General features: G+C 39.4%; 1 protein-coding gene across 1 annotated transcript; it reads right to left on the bottom strand.

Annotated features, from left to right (window-relative positions):
- Nucleotides 1-447: 447 nt before the first annotated feature.
- LOC109828397 (aconitate hydratase, cytoplasmic-like) lies at nt 448-2,290 on the bottom strand. The gene is made up of 5 exons (XM_020395403.1): nt 1,994-2,290; nt 1,296-1,397; nt 923-1,084; nt 723-754; nt 448-571 (listed from the first exon to the last, which is right to left on the bottom strand). The coding sequence occupies exons 1-5, from the start codon at nt 2,093-2,095 to the stop codon at nt 448-450; spliced, it is 522 nt and encodes a 173-aa protein (XP_020250992.1). The 5' UTR covers nt 2,096-2,290.
- Nucleotides 2,291-10,002: the final 7,712 nt, after the last annotated feature.

Raw genomic sequence — 10,002 nt, 5'->3', positions numbered from 1 at the left:
TATGGAATGTAAGTAATGGATAAAACATATAGACATAATATAAATATTCGTCATTTGAACAATTAAAATATATTTATTTATTTATTTATTGGTTGGCCAATGCAATTTTTTAAAATGGTTAAGGGTTCACATTAAATTATCATAAGTTAAGTATCGTTGCAGAACACAATACTGATTAGATATAAATTAAATGGAACACATTTGGACGTTCGAGAGAAACTTATAAGAATGTAAAAGAATTACAAGTTAAGAAGGCGAACAGCCGTCATCTACCAACAATGCATTTTTTTCCTCTATATTTAGGCAGTTGCTTTCACTGTGATGTAAGCGTCCAAACATTATATATGCATTATCAGTCTTGCTCTCAATACAAATGTTCCACTCGATGACTGACTAAAGCTACTAAAATGAATGATTAATATTACATTTGAGATGAGTAATACAATGTTAGAGGTTATCCGCCGATTTCTTCTTGAATTGGATGTCTTCAATAGTACCTTGAAAGTACGCTTTCCACAAGATAAGCCGAAAGCCCAAGCATGCTGTCAAGCCAATTGATCCCTTGATGCACCTTTTGAGTTTTGAGGAAATAAATCTATAAGTTGTCTTCTAATTCATCCGGGAGATGTAATTGAAAGTCCTATACCGTGCAGAGAGTTGATTGTGCCGAAGAAATATCAGGCAATCATTGTCTTCAAAATGATGAACAGGAAAATATATACTGTTGTTTTATGCTCTTTCCCACATATCCTCCCTAAAAAAAGAAATAAAAAAGGAAAATCAAACACAAAGACACAAATAAATATATAGAGGACGAAAAGGAAGGGCGGGGGAGTATATAGGTAAGATGGTCCCGTTATTATACTTGTACGATACGATGCTCATAAACATATAATTAATTGCACTTAAAGTAATAAGTAACCTGGCCAAGCATTGCAGCTTCCGCATCTATTCCGCCAACTCCCCAGCCAGCAACACCTAACCCATCTATCATAGTTGTGTGGGAATCAGTACCAACAACACTGTCAGGGTTAAGCATTCCTTCATTGTTAAAAACAACTCGTCCAAGGTATTCCAAGTTCATCTGCAAGACAGGTTAAGAACAACGTTTAGATTATGCAACCATTAATTATCAGAAACTCGTCTGAGATTAAACTCTTAACACGACAGCAGATCAGATGCACCCTTCATGAATGATGTAATCTAATTACATGGTGGACAATACCAGACCCTTTTGGGACAACAAGCATATTATTGAATGCATTGGAACACCATTTCAAAAATCCAAATCTTTCCTTGTAGTGTTGAAACTCAAGTTCCATATTTGCCTGAACTGCATTCGCTGATCTTGCCACATCAATCTGTACTGAGTGATCAATAACAAGATCCACAGGAACCTGCACGTAAATGTTAACCCTCAGATAGTAGCTAAGATAGTCAACACGATGGAACAAATTACACACAGGCCAAGTATGTGCATAATTTTGCTAATATAAATAATAGTTTCAAATGTTACAACAATAATGATATTGCTATGGAATCCTTACAATTGAAGTGACGTGTCAAATCATAAAACAATGTGTTTCTTCTATTTCAGTTATTTATGCCTCCTCATAAAGTTTGTCCACACATAAATGGCTTAATAAAATAAAGTGTTATAAACAGAGAAAAGAAAAAAAGCTCTAATTGTGGAGTATACATGTACCATAGCTATGATAAACACGCCAACATAAGGAAATAATTTCATCAGTTTCAACAATTACAAACAGATAAATATCGACATACATGCAGAGATTACAGAAGAATATATTGTATAAAGCATAGAAACAAGTGATTTTGCGTCAAGGGACCCAACAACTTTTTAAAGCAGAATATAATATTTGAGCAGACCTTTCCATGAACAATCTTCCCACTGCAATTTTCCACTGATCAGAATATCATAAGACGTTCTTCTACAAAAAGTAAAGGTGGAGAGAATTAATGTAAGGTGTACCGCAGAACCGAGTAGAGCATCCAGTAAGTCCTCATCAGCATAGACACAATTTCCTTCAGTAGAATTACCAATCAGGTAAAGATGTGTCTTGATACCTGACATACACCAATTCTCTGTAGTACATTAAGATAAAGCATCAAAATGCTCTCTGTGATGTAATTAAAAAGATTAGCCTGACTTTGAGCTCAATATCAGATAAAGTACTATAACTTGGCGTTAAGGGTTATTCATGCTATCACATGATAATCAAGTGAAAGATAAAATTTATTTTCCATCACTGAATAGATGTTATCAAAAGAAAGGAGTACCTCTAATGCAACATCAAGGGCATTTCAACCAACAGGATGAGCACTCAATTCTGCTAGGTACTTAACAAGGTGCATTGATGAAATTTCCAAGTAGATGGATCCTCTGCCACATAACTTTGTAAAGTTCATAATTTGTAAAGTGCTGCTCCTTAAAGAAATTAGTTCCCTTGATGACGAGCCGATGAAAGCTACTACTCAAAGCATTGCCCCAAAACACAAGGCATTGACATCATTAATACAAAGTCATGATCAATCTTTAAATGTCCTGGTTAGGGACAGCTTTAGTTGAAAGTTTTGGTTACTACACTGTATTTATAAAACTAAAAGTTCAACAGAAACAGAATGACAAATTCATCAAGCAATCTAAAATAGGTCCAAGTCATTAAAAGAATCAATCTTTCAAAGATCTACAAACTGTACACAGAGTCTTGAGCACTTTCGAATAAACCGTAGGTACACTTAAACAATAAAAAGAAAGAAAATATGGATGAAAAATACAGTTGTTTGCCTGCTGCTGTCTAAAATCTGGGTTTGAGCAGCAGTAAAGCCTTCAGTTTGAGTGTCAGATCAGTTGTAACCAAAAGGACGAAGCGGTTACAAAAGAATGAGAGCAAGTAGACTTGAATTACCTCGAAGAGTCTTCAAGTACATCTCATTTGTTTGAAGGTAGCCTGTTCCTTATACTGTTGGAGTATTTGGAATCAGGATTATCGCTTTTATCGGTATCAGAATTCTCGCCTCTCTGCAACTCAATATCTGAGCTCCCTGCTTGGGTCCTTCTATGTATTTGATCATGTAAACTCTCGGAAGGATTCATTTCATTGACATAAAGTATTAAAATACCAAGTTATTAATCCTATTTCGTAAAAGATTAAAGGGGAAAATATCCTAAAAAGAGCTGTAGAATATCACATAGGGAGGAAGTAGATAGTGACACGGACTCATCAGTGCAGGTAGTAGACAATAGGGATATCAGTGAACGTAGAACATTATTTTTTCCTTTTATTAAGTCGTCAAGTAAAAGATGGGTCCGTAAGTAAAACCATGAGATTGTTTTATCTATATTTTAGATAGTCATGATGTAATTTCTAGACTCTAGTTATATAAAATGGAGTTGCAAAAATTTTTTACTTTAAAAACTGCCTTCTCAGCCTTTTCTTATTGCTTGAGGACAATAAATTGGTATGGCACATTCTCAATCAATAAAATGGATGCATTGGTCTAAGTTTGTAACATATAAATATTCTCCAAGATCAGATAGGATGCAATGATAATATAATACTTGCTTGGAATTTACCTGAGGAAACAGGAACACCTTTGTAGCACAATCAGAGGACAGTAAGTTGAACAAGACATTGTTGTTTTTATGTAAAATAGTTCATATTTTTGCTACTAATCCAACAAGTGATTCCAAGTTCTGGCTTGTAAACAGCAATGTCTTAAGATGATAATCTGCAAGCTCAGATATGGTTACTAATTTGTTATACTTGTAGTCAAATACATCGATAACTGTAAGAAGTTCCACATGTAAAGGGTTTGCAAAGTAAGCAGCCTGTTCCACAGGTAGCAACAAACTGTTAGGTTTTTGGTATATAATATTAAAAGTCAATATTCTTTAACTGTCAAAAAGAAAAAGAAAAAAAGAAAAAGAAAAAGAAAAAGATTCCTATGATATGGTAAAGAGTGTATATCATGTTTTGTTTGTCAAGCCAAAAAATAGCCAGACTCAGCTTATTCTTATTTCTTACCTGTCCTCAATGTCGTGCTCGGCATTATGAATCCTATAAGAATAGTATCGTAATAACATCCTATATCATAAAAGGTTTCTCAAAGCACTCCTTAAAAAAATTCATCCTTGTTCTCTTAGGTCTCTCCTTCCACTATTCTCAAAAAAAATTACTAAGCACAAATCCAAAAAGTTTGTGTTCAGACAGCATTAGGAACCCCAAATGCTGACTTACTTAGTAAATTACATATGAATAAGAAAATTAACTAACGCGGTCAGTAAAATACCTGTAATTATGCATAATCTGGAGTTGTCGAAGAACTTTTCAAAAAAAAGACCTTTAGGGAGCAATTACTGTTTTCCTTTGCAAACCGTGAAAACAAATAGAACATATCCTTGTGGAAAAACGCTGTAATTCGCTTGGTATCATAAGGAACCAAAAAGATATGCCCATACTCGACGTGATTCAACTTAAATAAATGATCAGAGTAAATGACAAAATGAAGTAAAACACTTCGACATACAATCCCTATTCATGAGCAAAACAAACCTCAACATATACTCGCATTAACCAGAATCAAGAATCCATGCATAGGAATTGCAGCCGAAGGAATAAGTTGACTTTGACAACTCTCCTTTTCTCCACTTGCAATGCAAAATAGAAGATTCTCCCTGAGAATTTTCATAGGAGTTGGGTTCCCAGGTCCTTATGCAAATGTATAGCGATTATGGAATCCAAGAAGTAGAATATATATTTCTACAAGGAAAAAAAATTTATTGTGTTAAATTATTGATTTTATTAAACATAAGTATAGCAGTGAATATAATTTGAGAGAATAAGTATATTTTATTTGATGTTCAATAGTACTTTAGTTTTTTTTTAATTTTGGTACACTATACATGCATCTAAGTCTATAAAAACATTTTACAAAGTTTTAAAAGTTGGTTTAAGTCAAAACATCAAAATTCAAGTATCTCATATTTTCATGTTTTGGACTATCTTGTAAAATGATGATATTTTTCATTTGGGAGGTCCTTTCTGATAACCAGTTATTGTAACATGTTTATTATCATGTCTACAATCATTCCCCAAAGTTTTACGTTTTTCGGAATTTATTTGATATTTTTAAACAGCTTTTTAAAATCAGCAAATCAGGTTTTTCATGTGTCAGATTTCGGTCGACCGCACCGGTCGACCGATCATTTGATCTTTCTTCACTGGGCGACAGAGAGTCTGTCGGTCGACCGGTCCGGTCGACCGAAAGCTCCATCGGTCGACCACACTGGTCGACCGACGATTGTCCAGAACTGGTTTTCGTGCTTTTTCGCTCCATCGGTCGACCGACTGAATTTTTCGGTCGACCGACAATATAGCCGTTGGCTACTAACGGCTATTTCTGAGCTGTTTCTCTGGGGGCTGTTTTGTCATTTGTTTTGGGGGTTTTTGCTAAGATCTTTAGTGGGTATATATACCCCATTGCTGATGTCTTTTCAAGTGAACCAAGAGAGTTTTAAAACTAGTTTAAGAAAGTTTTAATCAAGGGTTTAAGTTTGTTTTTAGTGTTTGTTTAAAAAGCTTTTAAGCATTTACAAGAGTTTGGTTTGTGGAGCAAATTTCACAAGAGCAAGTGGAGATCATCCTTGGTGTTTGAGCATTCATTCTTCTCCCTCTCTCTTGTCATCTATAGAGAAGTTTCCTTAAACTCAATTCTAGCATTTTATAAGTTTGTTCTTAATTTCATAAGCTAGATTTCATATTGAGTTTATATTGTTTTATCTCTTTGTTCACACACAACCTATTGAGCTTATTGTATTTACATTCATAGTATAATTGGGTTGTGGGATTGTGTAACTTAGAGAGTGAGCTTATAATTCGTTCTCATTCATTGTAGAGAACAAACACTTTGTATTGAGCCTAATTGTGAGGATTCACTTGTAATACACTTGTACACCGAGAGAAGTGTGTGGTGAGAGACGGGGTCGAATCCAAGAGGAGTGGCGTCGGTTGACGTGCCTAGGGAGAGGTTGTAACCGAGCACTTGAGGAGGAGGACACGGGCTAGGACCAACACTTAGTGTGTGAGGTGTGATTGCATAGTGATTGTATTGTGAGGTGTAAACGTTGTTCGGGTGAACGTAGAAAACCCGGTTGTGATAGTGGAGATCTCCTCGAGGTGAGGAGCGGAGACGTAGGTCGTGGGGACCGAACTCCGTAATCATATTGGTTGTTTGTGATTGCATTGGCGCACTTACTTTTATGTTCATATCTTATATCGCCTTTGTATATTGCTTGTTGATTATATTGCCCACTATCTAGTTTAGATTGTTTACCCTTGTGTTTGCATATCCTTACATATATCATATTGTATATCTCTTTGATAGGATATATCATCTTGTGTTAGTTTATATATCCTTGCATATACATATTCATCATATAGGATATATCTCTTTGTTTGCATTGCTTATCCTAGCTTATATATCTTGTGGTATATCATATTTGCTAGGATAACTTATTAATTAATTTTAATTGGCATTTAATCGGATTAGATTAGCATAAGACCCTAATCACCCCCCCCTCTAGGGTCTAGCAATTGGTCTCAGAGCTTGGTGCTCTTTGATTTAAGGACTAGCCGCCTTGAGTTAAAGATCCAAGTTATTGTATTTGTGCTAATCTAGTTATGATTACTGTAGGCATATAAAATTGCTTATAGGTCCCTTAGCACAGCTCGGCACAAACCGACGAACCAACGAGGCGACGAGGTTGACGAATCGCACGCAAGCAACGGAATACATCCATTCGCGTGCGGAATCAAGCCAACGGTTCGGGGAGTCAACGAGTCATCCAAACAAGAGCGGACTCGGATGAATCACGACCGAATCAAGATCGGTTTCGGACTCGAACTCAGAAGTGGGTTTACTGCTAAATCTGGTCAACAAATCGAGTCCAGACAAATCAACCGCACAAACGAATCACGGACAAAACGGGAACAACGACGGAACCCAAACACCCTGAGGGGCTCGGCCGAAACCGAGCCACCCCAGGGTGGCTCGGCCAAGACCGAGCCACCCTGAGGTGGCTCGGCCAAAGAGGGGCTCGGCCGAAACCGAGCCACCTCAGGGTGGCTCGGCCCATGCCGAGCCACCCAGGGGTGGCCGGCCACTTGTGGCCGAGCCACCTCAGCCCAGATCTGTGCCTAGGCACAGATCTGGGTGCCTATAAATAGGCCAAGGGTGGTTCATTTTGAAAGGTTGGAACTTTGAGAGCCGAAACTCTACCAAATTGAAGGTTGAGCTTGGAGTTTTGGAGACTTGAGGACTTGAATATTCAGATCTGGTTCTCGGCGAGCGTCCACGTCACAAAAGGCAGGAGTTCGAGAGAGGTAAAGCTCAGATCTGAGATCTACACGAGATCACACTCCGGATCAAAGCTTGACCTTTGATCCCGAGAACTAAGGGCGATTATTTCCTTAGTGAATTAATCCCCCCCGGCTATTATTTCCTTCGCGAAATAATACCCGTCAAATCATGTAGATCCGACCGGATCTAGATTGCACGGTGGTCCACGGATTAACCCCGGCGTCGGCAAAGAACCCACACAAGCGAGCGACCGCAAAACAGGAGCTCGCGATTTGTTCAAAAGGAGAAAGTTGTAATCTTTTTTATTTTCTTTGATTTCGTTGTAACCGGATCTAAAAAAAGACCGGATCTTTTGTAACTCAAAAAATTGTTATTTAAGATAACAATGAATTCAATGAAGGTAATTTTCCCCGCGAACAATCTGGCGACCACAGTGGGAGCCACCGATCTCGCTGCCGAGATCGTCACGTCGTAGCCGCGGATCTCAATCCCGGTCGAGGAGGAGGTCGAGTATGAATTCGACCAGGCCAAGTTCGAGGAGTACCTTTCATCCTCGTCCGGATCAACCTTCCCCCGAACGCCAACGAAGCTCTCACCCCAACTGACGCCAAAGTTGCGTCAGGGGAAGTTCCACCGACCTCCAACGAGATCAAACCTGTTCTTGTCAACGCTTCCACTGTTGAAGGCGTTGCGACTCTCTCAAAGAGAGCCCGCCAGAGGCGACGTCAACGCCTTGCGCGGCAACTCGCCAAAGCGATGGAGTCTACGGACGGGGTCCGCTACAACGCGGATCTGAAGAATAGGAGAGGCAAACAGGCAACTACTCCGGGAGATCACGCAGAATCATCCCGAAAGAAGAAGCCAGTTTTGGAGCGCCTCGGTCCAATTCCCGATGAAAGAGGCAAAGCTCCTGTTCAAGATCATTTGGGCCCGATGAAGAAGCCCCAGAAAACGCAACATGTTGGGGGTCGCCGTTACTCTCAACATGACAAAGAAACCAGGGCAGTTACGCGCACCAACTTGCGCATTGAAGTCCGGGAGCCCGCCGAGAACTCACGCCCAAAAAGGCATGTATCGAGGCGCGTGACTTTCGAAAGCCCTAAGAAAGCAATTCCCCCTCAGAAGGAAACATTATCATCTGATGACGATAGTGTTATACCTGAGAAGTCGTGCCAACACACGATAGGTTACTCCGATCGTCAAACAGACGAGTTGTACTATCGTGCTGGGGGTACGAACAAAACCAAGAAAAGGAGTCCCCAAGAACAGAAAACTCAGTGCCCCTGTTCTAAACTCATTCGGGCAGTATTGTCTGAATGCAGCTGCATCAAGGTGGTCCCCGAACGAGTTTCGGTTTTTGAAAGGCTCAATACTGAAACGCTGAAACCAAGGCCTAGGCGTTTCCGACGAAGAAGAACGGTGGCTGAAGAGGGAGAATTTTCTAGGGTCACCACCAACATGACCAGCAGAGGGACATCAGCGCGAGATAATCTCGAGTCAATTCTGAAAGCATCCTGACCTAGAACCCGTCTGCAGTCCGGAACCATCGAGCGAGCGACCGCAAAACAGGAGCTCGCGATTTGTTCGACAAACAAGGATAAAAAGTTGTAATCTTTCTTTTATTTTCTTTGATTTTCATTGTAACCGGATCTTATAAAAAGACCGGATCTTTGTAACTCAAAAAGTTGTTATTTAAGATGGCAATGGAATCAATTACAAAGAAAGACACGATTTTTCCCGCGAACAATCTGGCGACCACAGTGGGAGATTTGAAGACAGAAGTCACATGTTATGTGATTGATGCTGAGACGTCGTATAACTTACTATTGGGTCGACCTTGGATCCATAGTAACGTTATAATCCCCTCAACTCTCCATCAGTATTTGAAATATGTCGACGCTGATAATAGGGTTAGAACGGTGGTCGCGGATAAGCAACCATTTAAAGGGTATGAGAATTATTTCACTGATTCTCTCCTTTATGGTAACAAATCCGATACTGAATCATCGGCCCAAGGCACGGACAGCGGAGAAGAAGCTGATACCGAAGCCGGATTTGATTACAATGGCGGTTATGTTCTAAATGACATTGTACCCTTTGTAATCAACCTTGACGATGATCAAACGTCAGAGGGCAGTTGTAACTGGCAACTTGCCAATAATGAAATAAATAACGATTTAGAGTACTCCCTGTCTCTTGATGATGTGATAACAGAATTGTATGATAATCCTGATTTGTATATGCCGCTTCGGTCGTCCTATGTAACAAAGGAACGCCTCCAGCATTCTTTCGGAACAACCATGATCATCCCGAACAAGATAGGAGGTGCAAAAGAAGTAATTTATGGTAAAGAAAAAAGCTCTCCGTTACCAGATCATTTCTTAAGCGAAGATGAAGATGATGACAAATCTGGTCGACATCTATCTAAGTATAGTCCGGAAGCGCGCAAGCTCATGGAAAAGCAGGGGTACGATTTCACACTCGGAGAAGGTCTATACTTCGACTGAGGTCCTCGTAATCCAGCCAAAGCGGTATATGTACCAAAAGGGAAATCTGAGGATTATTATAAATACGGGCGAGGCTTAGGCTATATTTCCTCGTCCGATGATGAATGTGGTT

Source organism: Asparagus officinalis, unplaced genomic scaffold, assembly GCF_001876935.1.
Source record: "Asparagus officinalis unplaced genomic scaffold, Aspof.V1 AsparagusV1_Un1292, whole genome shotgun sequence".
Lineage (NCBI taxonomy): Eukaryota > Viridiplantae > Streptophyta > Magnoliopsida > Asparagales > Asparagaceae > Asparagus > Asparagus officinalis.
The sequence above is the reverse complement of the archived record's forward strand: the minus strand, read 5'-3'. Positions and strand labels throughout refer to the sequence as shown.

Bases quoted from the DNA above. Each gene is read 5' to 3' on its own strand.
- LOC109828397 (XM_020395403.1), bottom strand. From the start codon at position 2,095: ATGTCAGGTATCAAGACACATCTTTACCTGATTGGTAATTCTACTGAA. The intron at 1,085-1,295 runs GAAAGATTTGGA...CCTGTCTTGCAG, and splicing joins TTGAGTTTCAACACTACAAG to ATGAACTTGGAATACCTTGG. The intron at 572-722 runs GTATATATTTTC...AAAACTCAAAAG, and splicing joins GGAAAGAGCATAAAACAACA to GTGCATCAAGGGATCAATTG.